Source organism: Notechis scutatus, chromosome 2 (genome assembly GCF_049901735.1).
Source record: "Notechis scutatus isolate UNSWTSFEM ecotype Mainland chromosome 2, rNotScu1.2, whole genome shotgun sequence".
NCBI classification, from domain to species: Eukaryota; Metazoa; Chordata; class Lepidosauria; order Squamata; family Elapidae; genus Notechis; species Notechis scutatus.
Window position 1 is genome coordinate 201,740,836 of NC_142010.1, and position 20,768 is coordinate 201,761,603.

A 20,768-nucleotide genomic window follows, 5' to 3' on the forward strand; every position below is an offset into this window, starting at 1 on the left:
GTTTGTTTTTTCCTTTGAAAACATTTTGCTTCTTATCCAAGAAGCCTCTTGAATGAGAAGCAAAACATTTTCAAAGGAAGAAAACCAAGAAGGTCCAGTTGCCTTTGGGTCTGATTGCGTATTACCTCCTGCTTTTTATATTTCAGTAAATTAGGGAGGCGTCTGCTGAGTTACTTCTGAATGTTACGTGGTTGCTCTGAACTTAGAAAAAAATACTTTGGTACCTTATGCCTAGGCAATAGCTCCTTAATATCTCCATTGTCATAATCCTTCTTTTCTGCAATTATTACAACTGAGGTATTAAGACTGCTATTTCCATCATGATTCATATGTATTGTTTGCTGATATTCAGCTCAACAAGTTGTGACAAAACATTTAAATAAAAGCACATTTATATAGGTTCTCTTTGTTCAATCTCACAGCAGTTTTATGTTTAGCACTAATATTTGTTTCATAGAGTTTCACAGCCGTACTTCTACAGAATTCTGTAATAAACTCGATAGTGTTACAAATCCAGGTTTAAAGTTGTACAAACCTTGGCATGGTATGTGTGATCACTGTCTTGAAAATTGATTGTACCAAATGCATCAGTTGGACTAATCTTTGTATCTCTTTCAACAGACCATTCCACATTATGTTTTTCTTTTTCGGACTGAAATACAGGATAACCATAATCTACCCCATGGTGATCACCAATTAGCCGACCACAACAACATCTCAAATAGAAAGAGAGAGTTTCTATTAGTATTAATTCAATCAAAGTTGGTGCTCTTTTTTTTAACATTAAATCACCATACTAGCTACTTTGGCTCAAAGTTTAATATTAGAAATATGAACATTATTCTCATGCTTTCTGAAGCTCAAAACATAACTACATCTTTCAATGTATGAAAAACATGGGGTCTGTTTTTTATTTGTAAGCTTTCTTTTGTAAAACATCAATTGTCCAAGTTGTCCAGAGCTTGTTTTAATTGAGTCTAGATGAATTTGGTTATTGATTGTTTTTTTGTTTTTTTTAAAGAACTCATGATGTGCCACTTTGTCAGAACAGGCAAATAACTATTTTTAGGTTTTTTTTTAAATATTTCTAGTATAGAAATATAATATTCATGATTGGACAAAAGAATTGCCAAGAGTGTATTGTTAGTGCTCAGTGTATCTTTGATTAGAAGTTAACCATAAAATCATTAAATTACATTTTATTCTTATGTTGCATTATTTTAATAATGAGAATAGGAATTCAGTCTTGGAACTAAGAGCCAAAATTTCTTCTATTTGTTAAGAACAAAAAAGAAAAGGAAATGAAATGAAAAGATGAAAAACTACTAAGAACATTATAGATAAATATGTTAACATTTCTTTTGTTGTACTTAACTAATGTCCAATATTTATAGACATTTATTTTTTTCCATGTCCTGGATTTCAGTTCTTATTTAAAAATTGATGTTTCAAAAATAGAGTAGCAAAGACAAGGGTATCAAAACCATGCTTCAAATATTTATCTTTGGCTTGTTGCATAATACAAAATATGCATTGGAGCCATTCTTGCTTCAATTTAGTTAAACTTATGTTGTACATGTATGCGGTTAGTTTTCCAAATTTAAGATCCCAGTCTGATATCTTCAGTAACATCTTTCTTTTCTAGTGTTGTGCTAAATTAATCCTTGCCTCTGTCAACATGTCTCTTAGTAAATTGATATTTGCAAGTACCTTTTTTTTAGAGAAGTGGTGGACAATTTCACTTTCTACTCACTCTTTACTCACCATTAAAGCAATCCCTGGAATTCAAAGTATTGTTTTCTCATTATGTTGATCTAAATGATCTTGCCCATTTTGATTGCAGTGTTTAACTTTTTTACAGGCTAACTTCCTAAAGGAAGGAATGTCCTTACAATTAAGCTTGTTGTTACCCCTATCTTTAATATGTTTTAAAGATCCCTTTAATAGAGATTAAAATCTTGCACAATGGTCTTGACCTGTGCTGAGCATAAAAAAAAGTTGCCCGTTGGAAACTTGGCAGACTTTTACAAAAAATTACTATTTTTTTTCTTTCATGCAGTAGCTAGTTTTTCCAGGATTTTCCAGAAGTTGAGGGGAGCACAGTTATATCATTTCTCTGAAATATTTTTGTTGTGTTCCATTTCTAAGACAAAAGTTATTAATATCTTGGAATTCAATTTGTAGATCATCACTATAACATGATCACTGGCAAATAAATTATTCCTGCCTTCCTGCCTGCCTGCTTTCTTTCTTTCTTTCTTTCTTTCTTTCTTTCTTTCTTTCTTTCTTTCTTTCTTTCTTTCTTTCTTTCTTTCTTTCTTTTCTTTTCTTTTCTTTTCTTTTCTTTTCTTTTCTTTTCTTTCTTTCTTTCATTATTGAAGAATGCTTAAATAGGAATTGCATCATTTGTCAAGAATACTCCATTCTTTTTGCAGATATTGCAGATATTGAGATTTTAGATAGTCTTACCGAATTAGATTCTGGCATACTTGACATCCTGCAGAACCTCTGAAAAACGGTTTCCATAAAAAATGCACAAAGCATATAAATCAATTAAATGAACATTTTTGTAGTATTTAACACATAGACTTAACACATTGAATATGGCATAAGTTCCAGGGACTTGCATTCCATAAAGTTCTTGTTGTTGTTGTTGTTACAGCAACATTTTGCATTAAGAGACTAACACAACTATCCTGTTGAAATTATTATGCATGATTCCAACAGGGTAGTTGTGTTAGCCTCCCAATGCAATAATTATAAAATATACATGCCTGAAACTGTACATTATTGTGTATGGCATTCCTTAGGATTTAGATCCCATTCTTCAAATATTAGTCTATAAAGAAACAAGCATCATAAAATCTTTGATAACAAATTGGTAAGTAATAGACTAAAGATAGTAGCAAAAATGAAATGGAGTTTAAAATATAAACGCATCACATGAAATATAGGGAATAAAAGGAGAAAAGAATAAAAGGAAAAAAGAAGAACAAATAGAAAAAGTTTAACATGATGTTAAATATTTCTTTATGTATCCAATTTTATCCTTAATGACAAACAATATGAACTACATGTTATTGGGCACAAAGTCAGGTATGATACAAGTGGTATCATTATATATATATATATATATATATATATATATATATATATATATATATATATATATATAATAATGTGTGTATGTGTATGTGTATGTGTATGTATGTATGTATGTGTATATATATATATATCCACTTAGAAACAAACAACCTACTCTCTAATAAACAATTTGGTTTCAGGAAAAAACTATCATGTAATCTGCAACTCTTACACTGCAAAAACATACAGACTACACAACTCAATCAGGGCAAAGCAATAGACGCAATCTACATAGACTTCTGGAAAGCCTTTGATTCAATGGTACATGACAAACTACTCCTAAAACTAAAATCTTACGGTATCTCTGGACACCTACATAACTGGATAGAAGCATTCCTGTCAAACAGACAACAAATGGTCAAAATTGGGAACGTCCTATAAAATTCTGTACCTGTCAACAGTGGTGTCCCCCAGGGCAGTGTTCTAGAACCAACTCTTTTCATACTCTACATAAATGACCTCTGTGATCATATCAATCTCCTACTTTCTATATCAGCATCTTAACCACTAAAATAAACTGGGTCTACAAGGATTATAGAAGAATTATAGAAACATGGAAGGAACCACAATAATAATTTTTTGGCTTGATCGGTACATATTGTTGGATAAAATGGGAAATTCACAAGAATTAAAAATTAGTGTATATCAAGAATATACTTACCTGTACAGTGGTCCACTGGATTGATGGTAACGTGAATGTTGAAAACATCTGGGTTAAAATAAAAGGGTAGGTTAATAGAAAGGATATCAATTGTCTGCTATAGTTGACTCAACCAGGCAAAAGCCATAGATGGAGATTTATTAAAGTAGTTTGCTTAAGCCTAAAAGAGCTATGAAGTCATTGTGACTCTAAATAAGGATGTATATTAGGAATATAAGGAAGGGTTAACAGCCAAGGAAGTTTACAGAGCTCAAAAATGCAACAATGAGGGCAGGAGGGCAAAGGTAGAAAATCAGCTAGCTAGAGAGACATATAAATAATGTCATGTTATTGATACGTCTCTCTTGCTAGCTGATTTTAGCCAATAAAAAGGTTTGCTCAAAGATGTCATCATCAAGAGAAACAGAGGTCTTGAACTCAGGCAATCTTAAAAGATGACCAAGAAAGCAGAGAAAATGCCAATGTTCCTTCTGCCTTTACAAAGGACATGGTGATTTTCATAGTGTAGACTTGAAAAATATAATAAGAATAGAATAGAATTCTTTATTAGCCAAGTGTGATTGGACACACAAGGAATTTGTCTTGGTGCAAATACTCTCAGTGTACATAAAAGAAACGATTCATTCATCAAGAGTCAAGAATCATAAGGTACAACACTTAATAATACTCATAGGGTACAAAAAGCAATCAAACCATACTAGGAAAGGGAAGATGCAAGCTAGTAAGTATGTAGTAAAGGACCTCATAGCTAATATGAATGTTTTCAAACCCCAGGCCCCAATGAAATACATCCTCCAGTATTGAAGAGATTGATTGAAGAGCTATTGGGACTTCTGCCAACTACTTGAAGAACAAATGTGGTCTATTATTTAAGAAAGAGGAAGAATGATATCTCAGGAATGATTAACCATTGAGCCTAACAATACCTAAAACTATGTTACAGAATATAATGAAACAGGTCCTTTATAAACCTCTTGAAGACAAAGCTTCAGTTTGTCCAAATATGAGATAAATCTCATTTCCTTTTTTGACAACTTTCTATGTGAGCAGACAAGAACAATGTTTTGGATATAATCTCCTTTGATTTCAGCCAAACTTTTGTCATGGTTTCATATGACATTCTTCCCTGTTCCTGTCCTTCACCCTTACCCTCACCCAGAAAACAAAATCAGTTCTTTCTTTCCATTGAAGAGCAGCTTCACTACAGACACCTCCTTCCTCCTCCCCACCCACCAGCTATAGTATCTTTGAGTTTCTTTATATTTATCCAAGCTGCTAGACAGATGGCAAGAATGCCACCTCCCCCAGCAAATAAGGAGTGAGCTGAGCAGGTTCACTGCAGGGGTGTCCCATATGGGAAGGCTCATTTTCTTCGCAGTTATATTTTTTTTTATTATTTACATATCAAAATATTGAACACAGTGTGACCATCCTGGCATTTCCTTCGCCATACATACTAAAGTAAAGAACAAATAGCGTGTATACTATTTATACAATGCTAGTTTTGTACAGTTATTCTTGACCAACATATTCATTTTAGTGCATACATAGTATCACATTCGAGGTCTATTTGGTTCATCTATTGCCAAAACTCCTATATGCTGCTTCTTCTATATGCACATTCCATCAGAAAAGCAAAGTCATGGTCACCTGATTTTCACTTAGCTACCACTTCACTTAGCAGAGTCACCAGAGCCAATTGTGGTTGCTAAACAAGGACTGTCTATCTGTATCTAATGATTCAATGCTCTTTATGCTAACTTTATTCCAAGTCAGGCAAATAAATCTAGTTTATAGTTGTTGTTTGTTATAATAACTGCATTAACATACTGGACACTGGTCCATCATGTCTCACACTGCATTTTATTTCTGTTCCTTTGTATTAATTCCTTTTGCATTAATATAAGCCAATCTAAATGTGCAGAACACTGAAATAATATGTGAAGAATATTTAATCCATGATAAACGTATTTCTTCTAGTGCCATCTAGTTTGTAGAAGTATCACTTTTAAGAGGAAAAGCTGGAAATGCTGAGTTAAAATATAGTGGCACCTTTAAGCTAATTATTTACAGAAATGAAAATGACAGTATTTAATTTTGTGGTTTAAATATCAGGTCCCTCACACAGGCCAATGTTTCATTTCCAATCTTGCATATTGAAGAGCTCTGTCTGAAAATCTTTATACAAATTTTTATTATTTGGCATTAACTTAATGGTGCTAATAAGATTTCAGATTTTTCTTATGTCAGCATGTCTAACTTTTCTCTTTAGGCAATGAATGCTGATTTTGTTCAGTATACATTTATACAGAATACACCATATTCCTTGTACTGTTCAAACAAAAAAAAAAAACAAGAAGAAGCAAAGTACCTGTGAGAATCTTTTGAGCTGGGTACAATTTTTGCACATTCTCTTTTACTGAAGACACCTTCAATCCAAGATTTCTGGGACTGAAAAGAAATATTACATCTCAAAGAGATTTTCTAGAAATCTTAGATATACAAAAATAAGCAACTTCTATAGGATCAGAGAGAAGTTAATACTATATTGCAAATATTGACACAGGACTGAAAAAAAAATGTAGAAGCTGTACATAAGATCATCAGTTTACACAAGTCTTCCCTTTGCAACCCTTTTTTTTTAAACTTACCCAGGCCTAAAGATAGAAGCAATCTTGCATTGAATAAAATAAGAAATAATGATAAGAGAAATCTTACCTCTCCAAAATGAAAAAAACATTTAAGGTCCAGCAACTATTTTATATTACAGCAGTGAGAAAACGGGACCGGTCACTCTTTATTGAAGTCAATATTTTGCTTTAAATGACTAGGACTATGCCAGTATGGCTTTATAAATGATGACCATATAAAGACATGTTTAGAAGAAATGCTGATCTATAAAGATTTTATCATGCGCACGGATATCTCCTTGTATCCATTAGACAAGTTGTCTTGCTTATTTTAATATAGGAAAAATGAAGAGCATCCTAAAATCCAGGAGTCTAGGGATTGGGAGAGCAACAGCTTCACTGGGTTGCTTTGTGATAAATGGCTGTTTGGTGGCAAATAGTAAAATAAGTGATAGCAATCACTCTGTGAATATATACCCATCTATATTCTATATAATATATACCTACCCATCTCTGTAATAGCCAATTTTTGAAAGCATCTGTGCCATATGATAATATGGACATGTCTGTTTCACATGTATCTACTATTCAAAAAGTTTTGAAGTGTAGACATTCATTTAAATTAAAGTTTGTGTTCTATAATTGATACTTTTTAAAATCCACAGGTAATTCATAGGAGTCTCCCAATGAACTTCTTGAAATTCTTAACAAATGACTATTGACAACTTACCAGAAGGGTAAATCATCTATTGCAAATGTTGCTGTCTAGTAGAATCAGTATGTAACTAGTGAATTGTGAAATCGTGTATCTTCGTAGAGAATCATCTATGAAACCATTATTTCAATCAAGCTATTGAACTGAGCCAGAATAGGAAAAAGAGCAGAATTACTCTTTTTTTGGGACAGCAGAATTACTCAATTTGGGATGAATAAATATCTATCTATCTATCTATCTATCTATCTATCTATCTATCTATCTATCTATCCCAAATTGGTCTAGAATACAGTTGGTGAACCTTTAAATCTGTAGATGTTGCTATGCAGCCACGATGGGAAGCACAGGAGTTGTGTACAAAACCACCTAAAAGATCACAACTCCTCATACTGTTACTCCAAAAGATTTGAATCCTTCAGCAATTGGAACTCCATGCTTGGAGAAGGATAATGGCAATGAGCTTAAGAAAATTGACCGTAGTCAGGAGCCTTGTTGCTGAGGTTACAAAATATGCATGAGGCAATGCAGGTAGTGATAAGCTGGCAAGTGACATCCATTGAAAACTATGTTGAAGATCCTGCTCTTGCTCCCAGTGGGTTTTTGAATACGACTAAAGCTGCTAGTTATAAAGCTCAATGTGACTTAGTTCCTAGGTATCTTAAGAACTGTTGCCTTCAAGTGGAATTGATCCCTCAGATATGTTCTTCTTATAAAGTTGATAAATGTCTTTGGAAATTCTTAGTTTATCCAAGTCATGGTTGTCCCAAAGGTCCTTTTTTCCAAGAGGCAACTGGACTTTCTGGTTTTATTTTGAAGATGTTTTGCTTCTTATCCAAGAAGTTTCTTCAGCTTCTTGATAGTAGCTGAAGTTGATAGTAGTTCTCAATTTTCAGATGAGTAGAACTGAGGCTCACTTACATTAGCAACGTCCCAGGTTCACACGAGCATCATTTGCGACCTTCTCAGCTAGCTTCCAATAAGCATGGTCAATTGGGGAAACTGGATTCATTTAATGGCCAGATGCTTTACTTAATAACTGATGTGATTCATTTAATGATCACAGCAAAATGGGTCTCAAAACTGGGCACAGTTCATTTAACAACTGCCTCACTAGGGATGGAAGTTCTGGTCCCAATTGTGGTTGCAAGTCAAGGACCACCTGTACTTTCTTTCATAATGGCCATTATTTTATGGAATAGTCTCCCCTCCAGAGACTAGGTTGGTGTCACTTTCCATTTTCAAGGAATTCAGTTATAAGTTCAATTTTCTGAAGGGATGCCGTCGACAGCTGTTGTTATATTGTTTGTATTATGAGATTTTTATGTTTTTGTTATATGTTCTTATGATGTTATTCAATCCGTTGTTGATTATCATGGTACATTTACACAAGTATTTAAAGTAATCTCCATTTAAAAATGTGTTCTGTTCCCAAGCTCTATCCTTAAATCAAAACTGTAAGCCAGAACGTATTATTGTTTAATACTGTATAAGTAGCATTGTGTAATGAACTTGAACCATTGTATATTTAACTCGAATTTTGCTGCAAGAGGCGATCTTAACCCAGGCACTTGCCGTATTCTTTCTTTTTCTTCTTGTGAAGATAGATTGTGTAAGAGATGACAAATAACTTAATGTCATTCAGTGATACTTGTAACTATCTCCAGATTTTAGACTCCGTGGCCTAAGGCTGCCACTACCATAATGTATCTTATATCATACAAATTAAAAGATGAAGAAAACATCCCTCCATTATATCAGAATGTGGCAATTTTCATGTTTTAACAGTTTTCCCGTTTCCCACTCTTATACACAGATTCTTTTGCTGCTTTTTTCACCAACTGCATAGGTCATCATGGCACTGGCCAAACTGTCTCTCAGTCTATTTCCTTCTAGCAGGATAGGAGCCTATAAATTCTTGCAATTAAAGGATACTTATATCCCTTTTTTTAAAAAAAAATGGCTGGCTGCGGTTCTTGAGAAAGCAGTAAAGACTAATTGCTTTGTAAATATGTGACTTGCTATACCCATCACTCAACTTTCACTATTGTATTTCAATTGCACTTCTTTCTTGCCGTTTAAACACTCAAAAACACATAGAATAATATTTTTTCCTTGTTTTAAGGTTCAGCTTTCAGAATTTCCAAACCTGGTTCTTGATCTACTATATAACAGTTAAAGTTGGCTGACTGGCTATTATGTTTGCATACCCACTCCAAAAAATTCAGAGCGTTCAACAGAGCCTTGGCTGAGAAAGGAAATCAATAGTTACCAGAAGTCTACATGTTTATCATCTCAACTGTTGATTATGCGAATGTTTATTTCCCAATAGTTGCCATGGCAGAAGAAAAATTAAAGTTGATCTTGGTGGAGATTTCTTAATCAAAGGTACACTTAAATGCTGATAACAAGTTTGTAGGTCCTCTAGAACTGCACAAGTATAGACATAACATCCAGAAATTGGTGAATTGGAAAAACTTAACTTCCCAAATATTTATATTAATACAAACACATGTACACACACACACACACACACACACACACACACAGAGTATGATCACTAACAGACTGGATTTAAAGTCAGCCATGTCTGGATTTCTTAGTTCCAGATGAGTTTATTTTACATGTTCTCTTCTCTATGGAAAAATAAAAAGTATATACATCATGCAATATTAAATATTCTCTTGACATCTATAATACAACATGTTACTATGTAGAAACTAACATTTAGAGTGGTACATACTTTTATACACCAAATTCACCACATCAAATAAACTATTATTCTTAGCCAGGAAATCTGTCCGTTCATATATACAAGTATTAGTATAGAAGCATATTTGAGTATGCAAACATATTATGGATAGGGAGAGTGCCTTGACATATAAAAAGTATATATAATGCAAATGATCATTTACACATATACAATGTGGACAATTCTATAGTAACAAACTGAAAAGAGTTACATTGCTATTCATTGACTTCACATTTGTCTCTTTCTAGAACCCCCTTTTATAAGAATGGAAACTTTCAGGTCACTGGAAAAAAGCATAGCACTTTTTGAAAGTGTGATATATAAAGTTTGATCTGTAGAAGCATGAATGAGTCCCTAATGTTCAAACCAATGTAATTAATATAATCTAATATCAATAGAGCTGGTATTTGAAGTTATGGCAGTGATAATTTTTTGTGTTTAGCAGTCTTAAATTACTAGTTTGCCTATATGAAAAGGATATAGAGAGAGTTCCTTCAACCTCTCGCAGCCATATTGATGAACGACATTTCCTAATCTAAGAAAATTGGTGAATAGTGATGAATACTAGGCGCCTTCTCCTAGTTTAGGAAACCAAGAACTTAATAATGTTCTATCACTTTATCTCCTGCACACCCAGAACTAGATCCTTAGTAATAAACCTAATTTTCCCCCTTTTTTCCACTCCCTGCCCAATGACTGTACCTTCATACAATACTGTATGTTATTTTTCTAACTCAATTACATAGAAAACTGAAAATATGTGAATATACTTCTAAACCATGATCTGCATTCTGTCTCTCTCCACATAGCTACAAAAAAGGGAAATGGATTCAGAAAACAAGAGCCAAGTAAATAACAATTTATCTACCCCATGCATAATATCCATGTTCATAAACATATGCTACATAACTTTTGTAATTTCTTCCAGTAAGGTGGAATTGTGAAAACAAGATCAGCAGGATGCCTGAAGCAGTGTGCAAAAAAAGTACCTGCTATGGAAGAAGCAGGATGGAGACATACTTTACGGCAGAAAGATTACCAGCTGCCTAGATGTACTGCATTAAAATGACTAGCAAAAAACCTCGGTCCAAACTTGTCCATCTGCCCAATTCTATAAAGATTGCTTTTTTTTTTACCTTCACTTGAACTTTCATCTTGTCTGGTGTTTCTTCCTTACTTCATAAATTGAACCTTCACAAGCCGGAGTTGCACTCATAAATCAGTGCTGCACTCTCTCTTTTCCAGTCCCTGAAAGCTGCTTCAAGTATCACAGACACACAGAAAGAAAGTCCATTCAAAACTCAAAAGAACACTTTGCTTGATCCTTGGACTACACCATTGGTTAATGTTCCACTTCCTTCTATCAGAGACTGGCAGCCGACTTTATGACCCTAAGTTCTTTTGAGGATTCTTAAAGTTACATACTAAGGCTCTCTTGCAAAATAAACAACAGACAGGCCAAGGGGCAGGGTCAAACTATCCAGTTTGGTCTGTTATGAATTCTAGCATGTACTTCTCCACCTCAGTTGAAACACTGCAGGGTTCCTCCCTGCCCATAAGTTAAAATAATATATGTGAAGGAGTAGAGTTTCAAACTTTTTGGAGCCTTCCTACTGATCAGGAATAGCAACTTGCCAAACTTGATTTTTCAAAATAGTAGGGACATAGTAGGGTAAGATAGCATAACTGCAATAACTGCAAAGATAGCATATGCAAGATAGCATAACTGCAAAATTGCTAGGACCCTCTGAAGCACCCCCTGGAAACCAAAATAATTTTACTTTGATATCATGATATCAGTGGTTGGGCTTACACTATATAAAGTTACGATTTTTTTTCAAGGTAAATCCTAGTATTTTTTTTAAAAAGGAAAGAAAAAGAAGCCTGAATATAGTAAGTGCCTTTGGCTGTAAGTGTCTTTGGCTCTATTATAGTAAATGCCTTTGGCACTGTTCTCACACTTTCCACAAAGAAAAAAAAACAGCTAATACTTGGATTTTTGACCCTAAATTATTTGCACAAAGAAAACAGAATCAACTCAGATTAATGATCACACCTCCTGAATATAAATCAATGTGATAATCAGTTAGTCTCCCTTCTTAACATTTTAACAAGGGATGTACAAAATAAAAAAGAAAGTTGTATTTGGAATACTGAACAAAATTTTCTCATATTGTTGTACAAAAAAAGGAAAATTGAGACAAGCTGGGAGTTCCTGTTTTTTGTCACAGAGACAGGGAGGCAAGGACGCTAATAATCCATATACTATGTAGATAGCCTCAGAGATGACACTAAAGAGAATATGCATCAAGTCACAAAAACAAAAGCCTGCATTAATTTCAAGAAATAGAGGAATGAGAAAACTCGGACTGGATCCATCCTAATTCACTGAGATGTAGCGGAGGGACTAGAAAACACAGCCAAGCTTCCCTTACTGATTCTGTTATTATAGCCTGGATTAATTCAATATCAAGATCTTTCAGACTTTGTTTCCTGATCTGGTCTATTTTGAAGGGATGATACTCACTTTACAGAAAAATAGCCAAGAAGATATAAATATATATTCTTAGCCTGTCCTTGTACAAATAATCAGATTTTGTGCTCAGATTAAGCATAGCAAATAATGGTTAATTTTAAAAAGGGTAGGGGGAAAGCTTAGGGCTAATACACATACACTTTGCAGTTTTAGTGTTCATAATTATCTTTAATCAACAAATCCTTATTGTTTTGTATCTGAAAACCAAAAAACTCAACATTGCAAAAGTATCTTCAAAACATCATGTACTTCTGTTTTGGCAGAGTTCCAAAAAGCATTACACAAAACCAATTGACTACACTTCAGCAGACTGAAAGATTTAAGGACAACAAAAGAACCAACAATCTTTTGTCAAGAGCTCTGAATGCATTTCACCAATTCAGCTTCACTCCCACTTTCATTTTCAAGTAGTAAGGGTAGAACGCATTCCTACTCTTTCATTAGCCATTCAGAAAAACTCCACAGCTCAAAAACTAGTTCTTCATGGGATAGCTGAACGCTTAGAACAATAGTGGACAAGTCCTGCTTTTTTTTTGAGCTCTGGACCAAACTCTGAAACAGAGCTTTATTCGGAGCGTGGAATATTTTGCACACCTGTACTCTTTAAAAAAAAAATAAAAACCAAAAGCAATCAAGCCACTTTATTCTCTCCCTGCAAAGTCAAGTTTTCAGAAGGTGGTTTAATGGCAAAACAGAATTTGGCAGGTCCTCAAAATTCTACTAGAAACTCAGGACCACTGCATTGTGGTTCAGAAGCAGGTGTCAGATTCAGTCAGAATCACAAGCAGGTTACAGCAAAGAATTTGATCTGAAAAAGGTTTAATTCAGCAAAGACTTCTAATGATAAATATTTGGCCAATAATCCACCTTTGAAGTAAGGCTTCTTCTTGCTATTATTAATCAGTTTTCTGAGGTGTCAGATCTAAAAAAACATACTGAATAGTAGAAAAGGTGCAATATGACCAACATATTCATTACAGCAGTGTTACAACATATTTTTACTTTCTTAAAAAATATGGAATGTTACAAATTCATTTATTTGGCTCAAGCACCTGACACAAAACTAGGGAAGCACTGCTCCCATTTTCACCTGCATTTTCATTACTTCAGAAGTTTGAGGTTTCTGCCTAGAAGCTAAGATACAACTAAATAGAAGCATACAATATTGATCACATGCAGACTACAATTGGTATGAGAATTGAAGCATAAAACAACTCTTCCCAAAAATAGTTGATTTGGCCACTCGTTTTTATTTCATATATTTCATGATATATAAAACTATCCTATCATCACTTTTCCTTTGCACAACTTACTAAGCATCCCAAAGGTAAATCCTCTGAATCAGGAATGAATAATTTTACTATAATTTATCTTATTAAATAATTGATATTTTGCAATGTCTTCCCCCCGCCCCCCCCAGAAAATACCCAGCTCTGCATTTGTGCATCACTAATGGAAAAGGACTTGTAATTGTTTTGAAATGTATTGATGAAATGTGTAAGGAATATATATTGCATTTTTCCACTTTAAATATTATTTCTTACACAGTAAATAATATTCCTTCCCCCTCCCCAAAAATCAGTGTAATCACAATTCTCTGAATTGATGTGTTCACAGGATGACCTACAGCTACGTTATAGACAAGACAGAAGTAAAACTTAAAGAGCTTAAGAATGCAAAATTTATTTGACACAATTTAAATCCCAGAAATAATTTCAATTCTTTACACTTTTATTGATCCTTATACACACAAATCAGTAATATGTGAAAGTCCTAACATAAGTGATTGACGCAGCTGGACTAGTTTGAAGACTTAGGTAACTTTTCTTCACATGCAGTTTTATCCAGTTTTGTCTTTTGCTGAGAAGTATATGCCAAAAACGCAACAATAGGTAAGGGGAAAAAGTCAGTGCTACTGTTTTCTATCTTTCTCTGGTTAATTTTTGACATGCTGAAAACGTTTATTCTTTGACATTGAACCCAATAAAAACTTTACATTTTATTCAAAGTTGTTCCATATCAAAGATGCATACATCACAATAGAAAAGTCAGCTTACTTACCTTCTTCGTTCTCATCACTGAAACTAACTTTTTTCTAGGCTTTAGCCCCTGGATTTCATACTGAACTTTCCATCTACATCACAATCAGATAAACCCTGCTTTGCCCTAACAGCTAATGGAAACAATGCTGGAAAGTAATGATTACAATTGTCCATGTGCTTGCAATTAAAAGCTTTAATGGGAAAAGGGAAAAAGATGAACTCTGAAAACTCTGGTGACATACTTGTACTGCAATTAAACTGAAGAGACTACAACTTATACTCAAAAGCATGTGACAATCTGGTTTCAAGTTTATATACAACATTAAGGAAATGATTAACATTCAGAATGTTTCTTGTTTGTTTTAAGTAGCAGCTTAGTTCAGAATAGAAGTTTTCCAATGGAAAAAAATCCAAAGAGATCCATCACCGTGGATCTTTTACTAATATAAGCTGACTTGTTCATTATGAGATAACCAAAAAGCACGTTTACTATTTTTCTTGCTAATCTCAATGCTACTAAATACTTATTTCTTCTTAGTAGTTGTTGCAACAAAATATTGATGCAATAGTTATTAAAAAGCTTGTTGTTTGTATATTATAGCTGAGTAGGTCCTTACAAATATATTTTGTGCAAGTAGTGTGTGTGTACTGCAGAAAACAAGAAAAAAGTCAAATATATGATTTACAATGCATTTTAATTACTAAAATACAAAATCAACTTATCCAATATTCTTATCCAAGAATGTGTTCATAAGAGAGCTGACCATGTGCATTTTTCAGATAATAGTTCCTTTTATAAAGGTAGCTTCTTTTGGTTGGTTGTTCCTCGTCTTATTCTCCCAAACTTTGGCCCATGACTCAAAATAATGAAATAATGCCGGTAAAGGAACAGGAATGTTTAGGCTGATGAAATGTTGTAAGAGTAACTTTCTTTCATTCCATAGCAAACAGATAAATGGAGCAGAATGGAGGAGAAAGGAAACTATACTTGTTTTTTCTTCTGCATCAAAGAGCTCGATAGTGAATTCTTATGAAATACAGCAACCAAAATTTAAGTACAAAATTAGAAAGAGTCTGCTATACAGCAAAATTTGTATTTTTAAGGGGGAAAAATCTGCAATTGCTAACCAAAATTCAGCATCTTAGAACAAAGACTACTATTTTCAGCAGGCCTTATTTTTGAATAAGCATGCAAAACTAACTTTATAGCAGTTACATGAAATGAACTGTGTAACTATTGGAAAAATATGGAAGGTCAGTGAAATTAGGTAAGTATTATTATATATCAGATAAGCCTTATGTATTACTTTCTACAAGGAAAATTATTTCAACACACCTTATTAAAAAAAAGTCTACAAACATTGCCCATGCTTGTTTATCGACACATAGGTTTACTGAAATGGCACCTAAGGTTAAAGTGAAAATACCATTATAAATAAGAAATCATTTAAGTGAATTCTTTTCATTGTATATACAGTATTTTTTCACTGTTTTAAGAAATCAGTAGAAATTTAATTAGGCAGTGAAGACAATTTTAATATGCTCTAGTTTTTTAAAAAAAAAACTGTAATCTGCTCAAAAACTAAATTATCAGAATTCTGTTGAAGATTTCAAACAACCATCATTAAGAAAGTGACAGCAAAGTCAGTATTTTAAAAATAATCAAACTTTTATAATATGCAAGTTTTTAACTATACAGTATGGATATGCAAAATATTCAGTACTGGAACAGACAGTTCTGAATATTCTATGTCAGATTGATCTCTACGTTTGGTCTCAGTGTTTGGTATGAATAAAGAGCACATGTTCTAAGCTGAGGTTTTTTGGGTGACAGGTTGAATGATCAGAAAACCACCAATGGCAATGTGTAGCTAAGGGAAAGTGTGAGGCAAGCTATATGAACACGGGCAGCATGGGCAGTATGCAGCTAAAGGAGCACAATGAAGGAAGGTGAGCACAAGAAGGTGGGGGAGGAGTGGATCAGTTGAATATGCACTGAAGTGGTGACAGGCGGTGTGCAAAACAGGGTATGTGGAGTAAATAAAAATGGAAAGATTAGGGCAGCCATGGGGACCTACATGGACAGGAAGAGAAAGGAGGTTTAATTGTAGTAGCTTTACTTTATTCATCCTTGACTCTTCTATATTTGTTTCATTCTAAATCTGTTAACAATTAAGACATTCCTAGCTGACTGCAACTTGCCTCCTGGTACAATCCAGCTCCAAGCCACTTTCTGTAAATATGCCCAGAGCTTCCATCAGTTGGTCCATTGTGCAGGTTTCCTATCATTTTCCATCATGATTCTTCAATTTGCCGGCAAATTGCTAGAACTTCTTAACATCAAGTAACCAGTTATAATAAAAATAACTGATTAAATTATTTTCAGCAACAAAATTTATTTCTATGGAAATTCTTGGAAGAAAGTGTTGGCCATAGTTGTTTCAGTTTTGCAGAGACTTGCAGTTTTATTTTGCTGTTAAACTTTTCTAGCCATAATTAAAATACACACATAACTTATACTCTTTTCCATGGCAGTATACCCCTTTTTAAAATTTTGCACACATTTAATTTATACTGGCAATGAGCTAAAGCAATTTCATTCATACGTATCAGTTTTTGTAAATTCCTTTAATCCTCTAAATGTATTGGTTCTATATATTGATAGCTTCTCTAGTTAGTCTTTGATGAATTCTACATTTTAAAAGAATGCAGAAGTTATCCTTTCTTCAAATTATATTTAACACCTTCATAGTTTCAACTCTGCTTATACTTTCAAGGAACAACAGTGCAAAACAGTAACCACACTCTATAATCTATACCAATAGATTATTCTTCAGGTTTCCATTTCTGATAGTGAGGTGTTACTGGAGGATCTTGTTTCTGTTATGGAGCCTTTTTCTAATTCTTGAATATCAGACAAATCAATGGTAGGTAATGGTAACTTCCAGAACTGGAAGGAGTTGTAGTGCCAAACGTCATCTTCAGGCTATGAAAACAAAATGTTCAAATAGGTTTAACTGTATTAAAAAACAAAGTCACCACCAACAAAATATAATCAAAATAATGCTAGAAATTAAGACCTCATAGACAAAGAAAGAACATAGTATGGAGAAATATTCACACAAATATTCAAGGGTTCTCTAGTTACCATCATTGTAGCACCTCAATCAAATTAAAATTGATTTACCACAATGGAAACATCTGCATTCTTCTGTGTGCCCTTCCTTTTAAAGACTCTTATCTGTATTTGAATGTCATGTATTTTATGTGTTATATCAATCAAAGGCAGAAGTTGCCCAACATAGAACTTAGAAAATTTGACTTGTATCACCCTCTGGTGGCTTGAAATGGAAAAATAGTATTCTGTGAAAATACATTTTGCAATTCTCAATAGTTCACAGCTAGCCAAAAATTGTGGTTGCCTAGAATTAGAATTATGCCATTTCCTTAAATTTCTATCTAATTTTGGAGTTGGGAAGACACAAAAAGCTTATGCATATGAAAAAAATATATTTAAATTCATTATGTGGTAACCAGAACCTGGTAATCATTCACCATTAAAAAGGAGTTGAATTTTTCTATTTCTCTCCATTATTCTGTCTCTTTGAACGACTGGCAATGCAATGTACACGTATAACAATCTGATCAGGACTGAACAGTGAAGCTTTAAATTTTGTTTATAGAAAAGCTATGGGAAAAGATAGTTTATTGCATTTTAAGAGAAGGGGATAAGTTACTAAAATAATTTAAATTTGTTGTGTTGAAGGACATTCATTTCTTTATATATTTCTTTTCTTTTTCCTTACTATATTTTATTTCTTTTCTATTTTTCTTTTCTGTACTTATTTTTAATCTGTATTAGGTTTTTTAAATCAAAAAATAAATAATTCAACTTAAAAGACCAAGTGTGTCTTTTTGCCTGAAATTTGGAAATGAAATGAAATAAATTGGCTTTATTTCATCTAATAGCCTTGATTGATCTTTTAAAAAATTAAATTAGGTGATACATGGCTACAGCCTTACAACACGCAGTCCCAAAGAAATTTGCAGTCAATTTACTTATTAGCAGCGTCAGAGTCACCTCCACAAGAAGTATATTGGAAAAATATGTGTTTGCTGCAAAAATTGGTTTATGTATCAGTCGCCCATCTCATAAATGTAACTTTGATTGACATACAATAAAACAGTTAACTAAAAGCAGAGTTGTCTATGGAGGTTCTCTATCATCCAAATAAATCATGGTTGTTCCTAAGGTGCTTTTACCAAAAGGCAAGTAGACTTAATTTTTTCTTTTAAACATTTTGCTTCCAATACAACAAAACCAGTTTTCCTTTTCAGAAAAAGCATGTTTGGGAGGATTTATTCACAGAGAATTGTGTACTCCTTTACAAGCTTTTTAATAACCTTGTGGCAGCCGAAGCCTCAAACTTTGTGACAGCTGAAGCCTAAGGGGGCTCTACCACCTTAGTTTTTATCCAGCCAATCTAGAGTTTTTTTTAAAAAAAAAACTGTCAGAAGCCCTTAATAAACTGGTACAGATAGTCCTCGACTTACAACACTTCATTTCGTGTCCATTCGAAGTTACAACAGCACTGGGGAAAAAGTGACTTATGACCGTTTTTCACACTTACGACTGTTGCAGCATCCATTTCCCCCGCCTGTCACCTGATCAAAATTCAGGCGCTTGGCAATGGATTCCTACTTATGACGTTGCAGTATCCCGGGGTCATGTGATTCTCCATTTGCAACCTTCTGACAAGCAGAGTCAAAATGGGGAAACCAGATCCGCTTAACAACTGTCATTACCTTAACAACTGTAGTTATTCACTTAACAACAGTGGCTAGAAAGGTCGTAAATGGGGCCAAACTCGCCATTAACAGCCACCTCGCTTAGCAACAGAAAAATTTGGGCTCCATTGTGGTTGTAAGTCGAGGACTACCTGTGTTCCCTTTCTGCTTTTGCCAAGGTTTGAACCACAAAGGTCCCTTCACGGCTCCTCGAGGCCATCGCCGACCTCCACTACGGAAGCTTTCCCGCCTGATGCTCCGGCTCGCCCGTCCCTGAAAGCAAGAGACGGACCCCTAAACCACAGTTTCCCAGAAGCCCCCAAGCACAGCTGGCTTTCTTCACCTTCTCGGGCCCTCCCTGACTGCCCGTTGCATCTCCTCCGGCGAGGGCCGCCGCTTCGCTCGCCATCCCGGCGACTATAGGAATCCGTTGCTCGGGCTCCCGCCGCGCCGTTCCTTCCGCGAGCCTCTTGCCGCCGGCCCCCGCCTCGTCGCCTCCCTCCGCAACAACCGTCCATTTGCGCTTCTTCTCCCCGCCGTTTTCCCGCCAGAGCGACTCCCGCCGTTCGAGATCGCTCCGCGAGCGCTTCGAAGGAGGCGCGCGCGGGAAAGAGCGCGGCTGGCAAGGCGCGCGACAGGCCACCGCCTCCGCTCTGCGCTTAGCCATCAAGGCCGGCTTTGGCCGAGCTCCGAGGGGGCTTGCTTAGTTTCACTGCGCAGGCGTAACCGCTGCAAACGGGGGCGGGGCTACTACTAGAAGAGCACACAGCACTGCGTGATACTTTTGGTTTGTACTCCGGGTCGCGTGTGCCCTCTGGCGGGCACGTAGTAAGTAGCTGCGTATGCCCGGCTTCCTTTTATTCTTCATGGCTAGGAAATAGAAATAAGAGGACGTTCATAGTCCTTGGTAAGCTTGGGTTGTTGTTTTGCAAACGTTTCATTACCCAACTAGGTAAAATCATCAGTGCTGTAAAGAGTGGAGTTTGTTCTTATTTTATGTTCTGAGGGTTTGCCCTGTCAGTGTGGGTGAGAGTAGTTTTGGTAACTCCTTGATTGGGCTATTTACTGTCAGCTTGCTTGGGGAAATGTTTGCTTTTTGATTAATGCCTAAATGTTAATCTTTGTATTAATCTCTGCTCATCAGTGTTAAGATTGCTGATGAGGAAGTGTTTGATCATTTTGTTCTTTTTTGGGGTTGTTGATTGCCTGTTGATGGCTGATTTGTCAGAGGGCCCTGGCTGCCAAGAATTATCTACTCTTTTTGGACTTGGCCTGAACTGATGATGTTCAATTTCCCAGTTGGAACAATCGCTAAGGCTGTCCATGTTATGAAATTATGGAAACTTAATCATGACTTCTGCTAGTTGTTGTTCACAGAAGTGCTCTGCTTAGTCTTCTGTCTTAGGTAGTGGCCCTTGTGTAGGTAAGAAGTCTCCAATATTTCTGGCTTTACGGACCAGCAGTGATGGGAGAGGGAATGGTTCTGTGTTGAGTGATAAGATT

The 20,768-nt window shown here is 35.0% G+C and overlaps 2 protein-coding genes across 2 annotated transcripts in view; both read right to left on the minus strand.

The window, feature by feature from the left end:
* TRPM6 (transient receptor potential cation channel subfamily M member 6) overlaps positions 1-11,470 on the minus strand; it is an 83,024-nt gene extending 71,554 nt beyond the window's left edge. The window contains exons 1-5 of the mRNA XM_087957819.1: positions 11,036-11,470; positions 6,177-6,256; positions 3,806-3,853; positions 2,470-2,508; positions 536-716 (exon numbers count right to left, since the gene is read on the minus strand). Coding sequence (XP_087813945.1) covers positions 536-716; positions 2,470-2,508; positions 3,806-3,853; positions 6,177-6,256; positions 11,036-11,053 — 366 coding nt within the window. The 5' untranslated portion in view covers positions 11,054-11,470. The remainder of the gene's footprint in view (positions 1-535; positions 717-2,469; positions 2,509-3,805; positions 3,854-6,176; positions 6,257-11,035) is intronic.
* Positions 11,471-15,153: 3,683 nt separating this feature from the next.
* C2H9orf40 (chromosome 2 C9orf40 homolog) lies at positions 15,154-19,978 on the minus strand. The gene is made up of 2 exons (XM_026675201.2): positions 19,609-19,978; positions 15,154-17,463 (listed from the first exon to the last, which is right to left on the minus strand). Exons 1-2 carry the CDS (start codon positions 19,930-19,932, stop codon positions 17,311-17,313), a joined length of 477 nt encoding a protein of 158 aa, XP_026530986.1. The 5' UTR covers positions 19,933-19,978; the 3' UTR covers positions 15,154-17,310.
* Positions 19,979-20,768: the final 790 nt, after the last annotated feature.

Excerpts from the sequence above, each read along its gene's own strand:
- C2H9orf40 (XM_026675201.2), bottom strand. The coding sequence starts at position 19,932 with ATGGCTAAGCGCAGAGCGGAGGCGGTGGCCTGTCGCGCGCCTTGCCAG. Across the intron at positions 17,464-19,608 it reads GTCAGGGAGGGCCCGAGAAG|CCTGAAGATGACGTTTGGCA; the intron begins GTGAAGAAAGCC and ends TTGTTTTCATAG.